Here is a 14,820-nt window from a genome sequence, read left to right as displayed (position 1 = left end):
TTTGATGTTAAATATTCTGTTTTCCACATGTAGCAGTGACAAACTGACAAACTGACTGAAGGAGTTTGAGTTTAAACTGGTGCAAAGTCGATACTGTTTTACTGTTTTGCTCCATTAAGTGTCATTATTTACCCCGTCTCTGACCTTTACCCACTTGTTTTGGTCTTTTTTTCTTTTTCTCGTTGTTGTTTCAAACCTGGCAGCCCCTTCGCTCCTGCGCGTCCGCGGCTCTTCTGCTTCTGTTTTAGCTTCTTCTCGCAGCTTTTCCCTCTTTTTCCTCCACAAAGCCCCAAAAACCTCAGGTAAAACTCACAGATGTGTTTCTTTTACACTCTGTCTCTCATCCCAAAACGTAAAAAACATAAATTCACTGGTTTAAATGAGAACAGAGCGGTGAAGTGTTAGCACTGTTAGCTGTTGTGCTAACACACCACGTCCTGCTGCAGATCAACTCTACACTTTTACACATTTTACACTTTAAACATTCAGCTGAACTTATTTCACTCAATTTAACCCATTTAATACTAACACTTGTTTAATCTGCGTGTGTTTAGGAGCTGTTTTTGTGTCGTTATTGTTGTATATAAATGTGATGCTAAATGCTAACGATGCTATTGTTTTGTAGCTGTTCATTCATTCATAAAAATTAAGGTTTTTGTAAAGACGAGACGTGTTTTTTTAATCTGTGGTAACGTTAATGTGCCTTTAAGATAGTTGAAGTCCATATTTCAGAGATATTAACCTAAACTCAAGAGAAAACACCATTTAGACTTTCACCGGCTGAGCTGCAGCGTTTAGTCGGTTTAATCGACCATTAAAATAGTATTACGCACTTTATGATCATTAGTTGTTTTAAGGACTGTACACTCTCTGAAACACTCAAAAGACTCAACAAAGATATCTTCACTGTTAAATCAAAGTCTCAAAATTAAAAGAAACAGAATAAACTATTTTCATCAGAAATTCACTTATTATATTTTTGATTTTTTGGGTTAAATCTGTGTTTAATGTTTGTATAATAATGCCACGGGAGGAACTCTGGGTATAGCCGCTGCTCCTCCACGTGGAGAGGAGGAGCTGGCTCGGGTATGTCTCTCAGCTTCTCCCGGTGGAGCTGGAAGTATCTGGAGTGTATCTCAATTTACTTTAATCATTTGACTAGTCGTCTATGAAAAGTGTTTGTTACAGCTTTACCCATCCTCCCTTTATTGTCCTTATCCCTTCATTCTCCTGTTTAGTTTGAGTAAAAGTGTCTTCTCTGAGCAGAAATGGGCGACAGCGACGATGAGCTGGACCGTAGACGTCGGGACAAATTCCGGAGGGAGAGAAGCGACATGGAGCGGTCCAGAGAGCGAGAGGAGAGGAGACGAGACGACTGGCCCGAGAGGTACTCGTCTGGTACTAACAGCAATGGAAGAATACTTAAGTTACAGAATACTAAATACTGTAGTGGAATGTATTTTGGACTTATTCCGATACATCGTCCAATCGGAGCAGTGTGTTCTGAATACTTAGAATACTTTTACACAGAGCTGCATTTAAATTATAGAATTAAAAACATAACATAGGAATAAAACGACTTTATGTTTGTTTCAATATTTGTTCTGCATTTATTTATCACCAATAGATGAGGAAAAATCACACCTGCCTCATCATAAGAGCAGTGTTTTTCACTCTTTACGTAAATGTGAGTTGAAGTACTGCAGTGTATTACCTTTAATTTTTATGGAAGTTACTGTGTTCTGAATAGCATCAAATGAAACTGTACCAGAATACAGTTTGTATTCTTGGTATATGTATTTAGTTACTTCCCAACATTGATTACAAATTGCACAAGTGGAGAGGGAGCTGTGAGATCCTCCCTCTGTTTACTGTTGTGTTTTTGGGCAAGACACTTTACCCGCCTCGTTCGTGTTGAGGGTGTGATTGGTGGAGACTTATTGTCAAACCCTGAGTCTTATTTGAAGCTAACAAACAGTGGATTATGGTTATGTGTTGCCGTATCATGATGTTGTTTTGTGAGGGACCCTGATACAAACATAAACCATCATTATTGTACTTATTAAATACACAGGATTCTTCAAACTCGCTGAAGTGAAACAATCACGACTCCTGAAATGGATTTGATGAGGAAACATAACATGAACACGTATTTCTGGACGTTGAAGTAGGGTTCTTAAAAGTATTAAATCAGACACTAATGGATACTAAAACTAGTATCAAAATGAAAAACTAATTTTGCACAGGTATCAATATTAAAAAAGTCCCAGATACAAGGCCACATGGAAAACAAAGTAGTACCTTTTAATGTGGAAAATCACAGTCTAGAACACATGTGTCAAACTCAAGGCCCGGGGGCCAAATGCGGCCCGCCATGTCATTTTATGTGGCCCGTGAGAAGGTAAATTAAGACTTGAGTGTCATTTTAAAATAAGTCTGTGCTGCTTTAATGTTTGCACTGACAATAAACTCATGAGATTTTCCCAACAAGTGGAACTGAGAAATATTTGAGAATAATCATCACAAATTGTTCAGGAAGAGGAAAATTGTGGGCGTGGAAGGAAGTTTCAAAAAAGACGCTAAAGGTGAATACAAGTTTGTGCTTTAAGGAGAAAATCTGTATGTTTTTTGTGTTTTGAGGCGCGGTCGGTCCAATCTACGTCGACATTTTGACACAAAACACGGAGCTAAGTGTGAAAAAGTGAGTCTGCAAGAAAAACAACAAATAGTCCAATAATTAAAAGGCTAAAAAAGTCTGTTTTTGAATCAGAGCTGAAGGTTCTGACCAGATCCACACTTTTAAAAATGTCAGTTTATCAGGAAATACACAGTTACACAGACACGTAATATTTACAACTTGTACAGTAATAAACACAGAAACAGTTATTTAACAAGTTTTAAAAGTAGTTACATTTATTTTACATGACATTTCTTTACATTTAGTGACATTTATCCTGCCACAGTCACATCTGGCCCTTGATGGCGGCCATTTTGCTGACGTGGCCCTCGATGAAGATGAGTTTGACGCCTCTGATCTAGAAAGAGTGTTTACTTTTATCATCGTGGTATCGTACTTGGTTTTGAGTATCAAGTCTATTCCTAAGTATCGAAATCACGTTAGAAATGTTAGTATCGTGACAACACTATCTTGAAGCGTTCATCTGTGTTAATTGTTTTCGCTGCGGTGCGTTTATGGACTGCTGTGTTTTGTGTGGTGCGTTCAGGGACTGGGATCGTGGCCGTGAGCGGAGGAGAGAGTACGACAGAGGACGGAGAGAACGCTTCTCTCCACCCAGACACATGAGCCCACAGCACAAACGCATGAGGAGGGACTGGTCAGTACAAACCTCTGTGTGAAAACAAATCAGATCTGCAACAACTGTAAGGCGCCTTTTCACAAATATTACGTCATAATTTGTGTAACTCTTTAAACTGTGGATGTTTTAATCTGCCCTGTGGTGTGACCTCTCCTGCCCCCTGCTGGACACATGTAACTGTCCCATCTTAAAAAATATCTTTAACAGTTAGAATTGTATTTTAAAAAACACAGGGCATCAAACTGGTCCATGTTCAGACCTTTTCAGAAAAGTAGAATTTTACAGAAATAATTTTGGAGGAAGAAAAATGTTATTTCGAAATTCATTTAAAGTGATGAAGCTGAAAATGTGCGTCACGTCAAATACCCAAGTACACGGAATGGAATAATTTACAAAAAGTCTTGAAATTACAAGGACTGACCTCAATAGTTCAGTTTAAATCTATGTTGAAAGGTTTGGAAATGAAGTCTGATTTGTAATTGCTTTTAAGAATCCGTTTTGTGATGTGTTGAAATGTCTGTGTGTGATGTAAATGTAACTCAGTGGGACTTTCCTGGTTAAATAAAAAAAAAAATGTACAATGGGTATTATCCCTCTAAGTTAAGTCATAGAAGCTTGTCATATGCAGTAGATTTAGGTGAAGTTTGACTATGTTTAAGGCTCAGTCTGTCTCTAAATGTAAGTTTGTGTGCGCTGAATTGTACGGGCGGCTTTGTCTGACTGAATCCTGTGTTTTCAGGGATGACCACCGGGGGGAGCCGTACAGATATGACATGCCGTACGGTGGGCCTCCGTTTCCCGGAGGCCCTCACTGGCCCCCTGAGCTGCCCCACCTGCCCCCTCCGCACGGACACCCCCTGCAGGGACGGTACGACACGACACGGCACCGGGGCGTAACGGGCTTTTGTGGTTCATTCTGGATTAGTGTTTAAATGTATTGATACTCTGCAGTGACACCGGCCAATCTAAGTACAGATGGCAGCTTTAAAGTCTAATTCACATCACAGAGCGTCAGACAGAGCAGTGCCTCCAGTTAGCTTCATTCCTCCCGCTGCAATGTATCAATATACGAGGGTCATTCAATAAATAAGGTGAATTTTTCGGTATAAGGACTTTACTTTTAATACACATAGAAGCTTACTTTTTTTTTTTTTTTTACTTGTTTTTCACATGGATTTAATTTCTTTTGCAGATAAAAAAAATAAAAAAATTGAGAGTTTTGGCGATTAACAAAGATGGACGACCAAGAAGCTCCAGGATTGATCAGCGGTCAGTTATCACGTTTTTGTGTTGCTGAAGGTGCAGACTCGTTGAAATTCACAGGAGAATGTCACTGTGTCTGGTGCCACATGTTTCAGCCAAAAAAATGTCTACAAGTGGCTAAATTATTTAAAGAAGGACGGAGCAGTGATGAGGATGAAGGGAGGGAGGCTACAGAAGTGAGGCCTCCTGAGGTGAACCAGACACAGTGACATTCTCCTATGGATTTCAACGGGTTTGCACCTTCAGCAACACAAAAACGTGATAACTGACCACTGTTCAATCCTGGAGCTTCTTGGTCGGCCATCTTTGTTAATCGCCAAAACTCTCAATTTTTTATTTTTTTTCATCTGCAAAAGAAATTAAATCCATGTGAAAAACAAGTAAAACAAACAAAAAAAAATTAAGCTTCTATGTGTATTAAAAGTCCTTATACCAAAAAATTCACCTTATTTATTGAATGACCCTCGTACATATTTGCTACCAGTCACGTTTGGACACACCCTCTCATTCAGTTTTTTTTTTTTTTTATATTAATTTTTACTACTTTCTATATTTTGTAAACACAGAACACATCAAATATGTGAAGTAGGATTATGTAATAATGTAGCAAAGAAAAAAGGTTAAACTCAATATTTTTTTTAATATTTAAATCCTCAATGTAACCGCTCTACTTAAAAATATCTAGATTTATTTCACTCTTGTCTTACTTCATATACTTGCTGTCTTTCTATCTAAAATGTAGAAAGTAGTAAAAATAAAGATAAAAACGTTGGGTGTGTCCAAACGTGTGACTGTCAGTGTGTGTATTTTTGGTTTAAACGTGTAATAAGTGTGGATGTTTTAATGTGAGTGTCTGTGGCAGGTTGGGTTTGATGGATCCAGACTTGCCTCCTCCAGGTCCCCCCACCATGAGGAGCTTCAAGGTACTGCACCAGAATTCAAATGTTTTTTTAACTGTGGTGAAAACTCAGAAAATAAGTGATTTAAAATGGCTCACACTTGCACAAATCATTCTAAATTCAACTTGGAGACAATAAATGAGAAGGAAACGACTACAACACGGTTAAAACGTGGTCTGAAACGTCCATTTTGTACCATAAGTCTGCTTCAAGACCCTTAGCCACGCCCCCTTTTAGTTTGGATCAACCGCACGTGTCTTCAGTCGCCTCCTCTGCTCCGTTCCAGGACTTTCTACTGAACCTCGAGGACAACGTGGACGAGACGGAGGCGGTGAAGCGCTACAATCAGTACAAACTGGACTTCAGGCGGCAGCAGCTCCAGGACTTTTTCCTCTCGCACAAACAGCACGAGTGGTTCAGGTCCAAATACCACCCCGATGACATCACGGCCAGGAGGGCGGAGACTCAGGCCGCGCTCAAGACCCGACTGGACGTCTTCCTCTTCCTGCTCGACAACCACTGGCTGGACGACATCAAGCTGGACATGGACCACGCCTCCAAGATCGTCAAACTTATGGACGCAGGTGAGTATGTTTGGTGACCGCTGATCTATGGAGTAGGATTATGGGTAATGTAGTCCTTTGTTGTTGTTTTTTCCAGCTGTGATAAAGATGGAGGGAGGCACAGACCTGGACCTGCAGGTTTTGGAAACTCCTGTTGCCGCCGGAGACGCTGAGGGCGGGGCCAGTGCGGCGACGGAGGGCCGGGCTACGGCAGAACCAGGAAGTGACAGCAAAGATGCAGATCAGGCAGGAACTTCGGACGAAAAACCAAAAGCAGCGGAGGCCAGCCCTGAGACCAAGGACCAAGATAAAAAGGTGACAGGAGTGTACTAGGCTAATGCTAATGCTAATGGAGCAACACAACTTCAAAATGTCGTAGTTTAACACACTTTTTCCGATGCAGATACTTGGCTTTATGTAGTCACCGATACCAGTCCAATACCGTGTAGTGTGCTAATTAATTTTGTTACATCACAACAGCAAAAAATAAAAATTTCTCTAAAGAACCTCTAAGAATAAATGAGAGTTTGAGACTGAAGTGTCAGAGTCAGACGTCCGATGTTCCTGATGATGAGTTGTTCTGATTTAAGCACTTTTAGTTTCACTTTGTACCACAGAGCGAGGATCAAAACAGCAGTGAGGCTGGAAAAAGACCTCATCCTCAGTCTGTGTTAGCACTGTTGAGATGTTAGCGCCGTCGTTGTGTTAGCGTTGTTGTCGGACTACACTCTCCGTAGTTATTTTAATAACTTCAGCGTCCACTCCAAAGGCTAACACACGTCTTTTCTGTCATTATTAGCGTGGGTTAAGTGTCTGCAGAGTCGATATTTAACCTGTTCTGGGCGTTAGCATTAGCCACAGACGTGAAAAGCAGCTGCATCTACGGGTCTTCATTCTGGAAAATACAGAGTGGAATCGGATCGGTGATTTGGTCTGAGTACTCGCCGATACGATACCTGAAAAATGTGTGATATTAGATTTTTTTTGCTAATATTGACATCAGAAGAACCGTGGTATTTATACTTTTATTCAGATAGAGAAAAACACTCCCATTATAATGTTAAATGAGCTGTAAACTGTAACGACGCTATTGAAAGAGAGATACCTGCTTGTCTCTGACGTGAAATGGGGAGGGGCTTGTTTTTTGTTGTTGTTTTAATTCCATTTAACTTTAACGTGTCGTCTTGTTTTTACCTAAAGGAGGAGAACGAAGAGACCAAACAAAACGGAGAGGAGGAAAAGATGGATGAAGAGACGAAAGAGGAGGAGGACAAGAAGAAACGGGTGAGTTTTAACGTTCGAGTATTTCAATAGAATATATGACTATTATTATATCTGTTATTTTAGAGGAGAAGACACTGAGTAAAGACTTTGTGAGGAGATGGTAGTGAAAACGTAAAAACTGAATCCTCCTCAGGCCTAAACATCAGCAACAACAACATCCCCCAGTGATTTTCTGCACTTTTAGCTCTTTTAGTTTGAAATGAAACAGAGGTGGCTGTGTGCAGGGAACACAAATCATTTATATTTGAGGGGGGCCCATGTGAGGTGTGTTGCTCTGGGTCTCCAAATTTCTGTCAACGGACCTGGCCTGACCTGTTTACATCATCATCATCATAACAAACGCACATATTATGTCACAGAAAACACATTTTGTTTTATTTTTACATCTTTAAAACTGTAATATCGCTCTACATCATGAATTTTAAAACACAGGCAAAATATTGGTTACCGGCCACAATGGCAGCACAAAGAGATCTGTTACATCTGTTAAAAAAAGAAGTAAATAAATAAAAATAAACCAATAATAATCCATCATTTACTGATTTAAGTTTTCTTTTTCTTTTTGTTAAACGTTTCACACATTTAGATTGAACCACCTTTCACTTTTCTGCTTGTCTTTTTTTTTTCCAGAGCAGGAAAAGAAAACGCAGCGTCTCGGCCGACTCGGGAGAAGGGAGCGCCTCTGAATCAGACTCTGACCAATCAGACAAGGAGCAGTCGGACAAGGACCAATCAGAGCACGAGGAAGACGAGGAGGAGGAGCCTGACAGCGGTGAGACCACAGATTTAGTTTTGGCTCCGTAACTGCAAAGTTTTGCTTTAGTAAATTACAAAAATCATGTTTTCAAAAAATATTTCTGTCCTGAATGCTACGACCTGTGATTTAGCCTAAAACAAAGACACAGTTCGCCACCTGCTTGTCTCCATGGAGATTCTTGCTTTTTTTGCCTAGAATGTTCCACAACATGACAGTAAAAATGATACATCTCCATGGAAACACCACAAAGTAAAGTTAACAGATCTTTTGGAGAGGAGTTTGAAGAATGCATGTTTTTTTTTTTAAGTGGGTGGGTTTAATGCCATACTGTGGAACATTCTAGACAAATTCATATGGCAAATTCATGGAGACAAGTAAGCGGGCCCATAAAACATCACCACATGAATGTTAAAGTATTTTTCTAGTATCTCTACAAGTTGAATTTTTACAATATTTAAAAATACTAGTTTAAAATCTGAATATACTGTATTTTCCAGACTATAAGTCGCACCAGACAAAAAATACATAATAATGAACAAAAAAACATATAAGTCGCATTTTTTTGGGGACTTTTTTTTTTTTTTTTTTTTTTACAAAATCTGAAACCAAGAACAGACATTTTATCTTTAAATCAAGTTCTAATAATAATAATAAAATGTGGAACAACAGGCTGAATATCAGTACATCACGCTAATGCTAACGTAACACATTTATATTTATTCAGCTGAAGCACAGACAGAACTGAACACGTGTCTGGTTTGTTAACGTAAGATATTAACAGTTAAACTTTTATTTTAGGGGCGTTTTTGTTCAGTGTTTCTCAGATGTTTTTTAAAATCACTGTAATGTTGATATTTTAAATGTTCAGTGGTTCAGGAGGAGTAGACACTAGAGCGCCCTCGTGTGGTCGTCACTGTGACAAGAACCAACATGTGACATTATATATTTGAATAATTTCACGTATAAGTCGCACCAACGACAAACTATGAACAAAATGACACTTACAGTCCAGAAAATACAGTAATCACATGTCCCGAACTCAGTTTCATTGTTTTTTTTAGAGCGCCGAAAAGAGCGTAAAGAGAGAAGAAAGAAAGAGGAGGGGCCAGCGAAGCCACGCCCCCTTCACCTGACGACGTCACTGTTCATCCGGACCATCCCACCGGAGGTTTCCAAGGAGGAGCTCACCAGTGTACGCATCCAAAACTCTTCAACACGTTCTACACACACAGGGTTTTAATAGAGACGGGGGAAAAGAATGTCAGGCAGTATAAAGGCCATGGGCGGGGATAAGGGGTAGGTGAAAACGGCAATTTTCTGAGCACTCAAGCCTCAAACGCAGCACAGTACAGGATTACTCAAACACACATGGATCACTCAAAGTACAGAGTTTTAAAATTCCTGAAAGTTCATTGTCAAAAAGTGATATAAACTGACCTGATTAAAGCGTATTTGTCTTTACAGCTGTGTCGTCGGTATCCAGGATTCCTGCGGGTGGCGCTGTCCGACCCTCAACCCGAGAGGAGGTCAGTTTTTCAGATTTAAAGACGCTTTTCAAATGTTTGTCATTATCAGATGTGAGTAACTTTGCGTGTGTGTTTCAGATTTTTCCGGCGTTGCTGGGTGACGTTCGATCGCAGTGTGAACATTAAAGAAACATGCTGGAACCTGCAGAACATTCGGGTAAGAGGAGGAGGAGGAGGGGGAAAGAGGAGGAGGAGGAGGCATACACAAGGAGAGAGGAGAGTGATCTGTATTTGACCTTTGACCTGTGTTTTCAGCTGAAGGACGTGGAGCTGGCCCCGGTGGTGAACAGAGACCTGTGCAGACGAGTGCGCAGCGTGAACGGACTCACTCACCACAAACCCATCATCAGGAACGACATCCGCCTCTCCGCCAAACTCATACACGCCCTGGACCAGAAGGGGGCGCTCTGGAGCTCTGAGGTACGAGTTGGTCCTGGTTTAGTCCTGGTTCAGTCCTCGTTTAGTCCTTGTTTAGTCCTCGTTTAATCCTGGTTTAGTCCTCGTTTAATCCTGGTTTAGTCCTCATTTAGTCCTGGTTTAGTCCTGGTTTAGTCCTCGTTTAGTCCTGGTTTAGTCCTGGTTTAGTTCTCGTTTAGTCCTCGTTTAGTCCTGGTTTAGTCCTCGTTTAATCCTGGTTTAGTCCTCGTTTAGTCCTGGTTTAGTCCTCGTTTAGTCCTGGTTTAGTCTTCATTTAGTCCTTGTTTAGTCCTGGTTCAGTCCTGGTTTAGTCCTCGTTTAGTTCTCGTTTAATCCTGGTTTAGTCCTGGTTTAGTCCTCCTTTAGTCCTGGTTCAGTCCTCGTTTAGTTCTGGTTTAGTCCTCGTTTAGTCCTCGTTTAGTCCTCGTTTAGTCCTGGTTTAAGCCCCTGTCTCTGTTTCAGATGGAGTCCAACCCAGTTTTGAAGAACATCACAGACTACCTGATCGAGGAGGTGAGCGCGGAGGAGGAGGAGCTAACGGGGGTCGCTGCTAACGAAACCAACGAGGCTAAAGACCCGTCAGAGGTCGCCCTGGAAACGGACGAGACGCTGCTACAGGTGGGACGACAAACGCACGGTTCCTCTGGTGGTTTTCGGATTCTGCTGAGTGCTTTTCACAACTTTCAGAATTCAGAACGGAAATTTTTGGCATCACCGATACAGCTAATAAACAAATAGCATGCTAACCGTGCACTTCCTGACTGTCTCACAATGAAACTCTTTATAATTAGAAGCAGACTGTACATAGCGGGCTTATTTTGTTCTGAAGAGCTGCTTATAACATGTATCCGTACTGGGGAAAGACATTTTTGCTTAAATACATGGGATATTCAGGAATTCCGTGTTTATTGGAGGACGGGAGGGCATCTGACGCAGCGTGTGACGTCTCAAAAACCATAAACCTGTTTGTTTGCCTTCCTCAGGTGTTGGACAGGTTGCTCTTGTACCTGCGTCTCGTTCACTCTGTCGATTATTATAACTTCTGCGAGTACCCGGCGGAGGACGAGATGCCGCACCGCTGTGGCCTGATGCACGTGCGGGGCCCCCTGCCTGTGGGGAAGATCACTGCAGCTGAAGGTGAAACTCAACATTACAACATTATATTCTGCGTTTTGCTTAAGTTCGTGTTTCGTTTAGTCGTGTTTAAGACCTGGTTTAGTCCCGGATAATGCCGTCGCTCAGAGGTGCGCCGTGTGATTGGTGATTGGTCGGTGAGTGATGATGTAATGCTCCTCTCTCCTCCGTGATTGGTCAGTGTCGGAGCATTTGAAGATGTGTGACCAGCGCATGGCTCCTCTTCTGTGTCTGTCTGAAACTGTGAGCGAAGAGGAGGCAGCCAGACTCGGGAAGAAGGACCCAGAACAGGAGGTACGTTAAACATCTACTGCACGATCTGCTGCGGAGTATAAAAGTATAAAAGTATAAGAGAGACGCAGGTTTGAAACTCACAAAATGGACGTCTCAGGGAAGGACGTATGTGACCAGAGTGAAGCACAAACCCTCACACTTTTCTCCGTTTCAGGTGGAGAAGTTCCTGACGGCCAACACTCAGGAGCTCAGCAAAGACAAGTGGCTCTGTCCCCTCAGCGGAAAGAAGTTCAAGGTCTGACCCAGGACTTAAAATACACGCTCACTTTAGGCTCCGCCCAAAAACCACAGCGCTGCCCCGCGATTGGTCCGTGGCCCAATGGATTCTCATGAGTTTGTGAACGCATAAATATCGAATCGGTGAGGTCGAGGAGAAAAGAAAAGGAGAATTAAACCAAGACCTAGAACAAATTAGGGACGATCCGACTTTTTCAGTTCCGATACTGATACATCTTTAATTATTTGTCGATACCTGATACCAGTCGATACCAGAGCGGAGACAGAGAGCAGCGTTTATTTACTTAAAACTAAAATAATGCGAGACAAAACTGATTCAGATGCAGCTGTTATTATCTCTCAAGTGACCACAGAATAAATAAAACGTCATTATCGTTAACATCATCTTATTACGTCAGTTTAAACGTCCAACCAGGATATCGACTGAACCGATATTTGGAAGCCGACGTTTGATACCAGTATTGGATCGATGCATTTTGTCCGTTTTGTCTCTCCGCAGGCGCCAGAGTTTGTTCGTAAACACATCCTCAACAAACACGGAGAAAAAGTCGCCACGGTCAGACAGGAAGTGCAGTTCTTCAACAACTTCCTGTTAGACCCCAAGAGACCCGCCCTCCCCGAGAACAAGCCCCTCCCCCCTCCAGGTGACCGCAGCTCGGTGATATCGACAGCAGAAGATACGATATTGTTGTTTAAAATTTAAAATAGTGATAGTCGTAGTATTTACCAACCGCTCCGTGCATCTCCAGTTACACGTATGTTTTCTGTTTTTCTCTTTAGCTCCTCCCACAGCGATTCAGCCGTTTCCTGGCCAGTCCCCGCAGCAGCAAAGCATTCTGGGATACCCTCCTGGAGTGAGGCCGCCTATGCCTGGTTTCCCTGGTAAAGTCCCTCCTCGTTTACTGTTGTTGTGTCTATTTTAAAAAACAACTAAAACATTTCTGTACGTCTTTACACCACTGCACTAATTATACTTCTACTGTAAAGTTTTATCTATGTTCTAGAAACAAAAATCAGGTCCTCGTGATATAATCCTTTATTATTACGTCGACATGATTTGGGTTAAATAGGTGAAGGTTGGATTTAGGATAAGTTTGGTCAAGTATTAACTAGACATGCACAGATCCAATACTGGTATCGAATATCAGCAGCGATACTGGAAATTTAGCTGGATCATCTTCCAAATATCAGTTCAGTCGATATCCAGGTTGGACGTTTAAACTGATGTAATAAGACAATTTACTGGACACGGTCGGCCCAGAAAGTCTCAGAATCTTCTATAGTTTCTTTTTTCTTTCTCTTTATTTGAGACCGTGTAGTCTGTTTTTCATGGGCGCTCTGTTTAAAATACAACACGAGCAGAAAACAAAACAAACGAGTCCATATAAAACATTCAAACAGGAGCAGGTGTGTGGATAAACGTTCATTACCAGATTATTAAATTGCGATTGTGTCTCTAAAGTCTCCAGTTTTGCTTGTTCTTGCAGTGTGTTCTGTTTTTGTGAAGCAAAACGGCTCAAAGCCTCTTTCTCGTCTCAGTTCTGGTGCAGCTCGTCCTCGGCCTTATGCATCATGTGATCAGGGATTAAATGATCTGGTATCAGTGAATAACTATTATTGATTAGTGATATAATTCAGTTCTGTTTTAAATAACAGCCACATAAACACATTTGGATCAGTTGTGTCTTAGTTTAGTTTCGTTCTTCTTTCTGGTTCTGTTGGTCTCTGGTATCTGCAGATTCTTAAAACTAAAATGTCTAAATCGATATCAGAAGTGAAAAAGCTGATCCTAATCTTAACCAGAGCCACTACGTCAATGTAAAGTCTCAAACAGAAACCAAACATTTGTGAGAGAACGGAAACCCATTTTACCATTTTGATTTAGTTTGAAAAATGAAAAAATAATTAAAAATCTTACTGAGGTTTATTTTTGTGTTTGTTGAAGGTGCTGGTCCTTATCCAGCTCAGTTTGGAGCAGGAAGAGGAAACTACGACTCTTTTAGAGGAAACCCGAGTTTTCAGAATAAACCCAGAGGCTCCAGGTGAATCCTCTGACCCTCTGCTCCTCTGACCCTCTGCTCCTCTGACCCTCTGCTCCTCTGACCCTCTGCTCCTCTGACCCTCTGCTCCTCTGACCCTCTGACCTCTGACCCTCTGCTCCTCTGACCCTCTGCTCCTCTCCTCTTCTTCCTCTCCTTCCTCTTCTTCCTCTCCTTCCTCCTCTCCTCTTCTTCCTCTTCTTCCTCTCCTTCCTCTTCTTCCTCTCCTTCCTCCTCTCCTCTTCTTCCTCTTCTTCCTCTCCTTCCTCTCCTCTTCTTCCTCCTCCTCTCCTCTCCTTCCTCTTCTTCCTCCTCTCCTCTCCTCCCTCTCCCTCCTCTCCTTCCTCTCCTTCCTCTTCTTCCTCTCCTTCCTCTTCTTCCTCTCCTTCCTCTTCTTCCTCTCCTTCCTCTCCTTCCTCTTCTTCCTCTCCTTCCCCTTCTCCCTCTTCTCCTCTCCTTCCTCTCTCACTCTCTTCATCCATATTTGTTTTCCAGGGGGATGAGAGGAGACCCGCGCAGCATCATTGAATACAGAGACTTGGACGCTCCAGACGACTTAGATTTTTTTTAAGCCTGACATTTTTAACCTCCTTTTTTAAATTCTTTTTATTGTAATATTCCCTCCATTCGTTTTGTTTTTGAGTGAATGATAAAGTGAAAGAGCGGCACATCTGTCTCATAACAATAAAAGTAACGTGGAGGACTCAGACTGTCTGTTCTTACATTTGTTTTTTGATTTAGATCGTTGTGGTAATGGATGTTTCACCTGGTTTATTTTATTATCTCTAATTATTGGGCCTTGTCCAAATGAAACAGGCACAAAGTAAAGTCAGTGTTTTATCTGTCAGTTTAATGAACTAAGTGGAAATATTTTAACTATTTAGTCACAATAATAATAATAATCACAATAATAATGATAATAACAATAATCATAATAACTAATAATACCAATACTACTACTAATAATAATAATCAGTTTTCACTCTGGTGTGTTGTTGTTAGTTTTTCTTTGTCTGGATTGAACAACTCGTCTTGAAACTACATTTTTTATTTATTTATTATAATTTTTTTTATTTTTTTTAAACAATTA

General features: G+C 41.2%; 1 protein-coding gene across 1 annotated transcript; it reads left to right on the top strand.

Moving 5' to 3' along the window:
• The first annotated feature begins 204 nt into the window (after positions 1–204).
• Positions 205–14,437, top strand: LOC117385984 (serrate RNA effector molecule homolog). The gene is made up of 21 exons (XM_033983292.2): positions 205–302; positions 1,267–1,387; positions 3,225–3,335; positions 4,057–4,185; positions 5,443–5,503; positions 5,766–6,063; positions 6,140–6,357; positions 7,243–7,326; positions 7,957–8,098; positions 9,145–9,275; positions 9,548–9,609; positions 9,688–9,766; positions 9,865–10,029; positions 10,489–10,644; positions 11,010–11,163; positions 11,342–11,454; positions 11,609–11,689; positions 12,191–12,335; positions 12,472–12,573; positions 13,637–13,733; positions 14,226–14,437. Exons 2-21 carry the CDS (start codon positions 1,269–1,271, stop codon positions 14,299–14,301), a joined length of 2,523 nt encoding a protein of 840 aa, XP_033839183.1. The 5' UTR covers positions 205–302; positions 1,267–1,268; the 3' UTR covers positions 14,302–14,437.
• Positions 14,438–14,820: the final 383 nt, after the last annotated feature.

The sequence above is a fragment of the Periophthalmus magnuspinnatus genome, chromosome 18 (assembly GCF_009829125.3).
Source record: "Periophthalmus magnuspinnatus isolate fPerMag1 chromosome 18, fPerMag1.2.pri, whole genome shotgun sequence".
In the NCBI taxonomy this organism is placed as follows: domain Eukaryota; kingdom Metazoa; phylum Chordata; class Actinopteri; order Gobiiformes; family Gobiidae; genus Periophthalmus; species Periophthalmus magnuspinnatus.
Note: the sequence above shows the minus strand (reverse complement) of the source record. Positions and strands in the feature narration are given on the sequence as shown.

Excerpts from the sequence above, each read along its gene's own strand:
- LOC117385984 (XM_033983292.2), top strand. The coding sequence starts at position 1,269 with ATGGGCGACAGCGACGATGAGCTGGACCGTAGACGTCGGGACAAATTC. Across the intron at positions 5,504-5,765 it reads CCACCATGAGGAGCTTCAAG|GACTTTCTACTGAACCTCGA; the intron begins GTACTGCACCAG and ends GCTCCGTTCCAG. Across the intron at positions 6,064-6,139 it reads CGTCAAACTTATGGACGCAG|CTGTGATAAAGATGGAGGGA; the intron begins GTGAGTATGTTT and ends TGTTTTTTCCAG.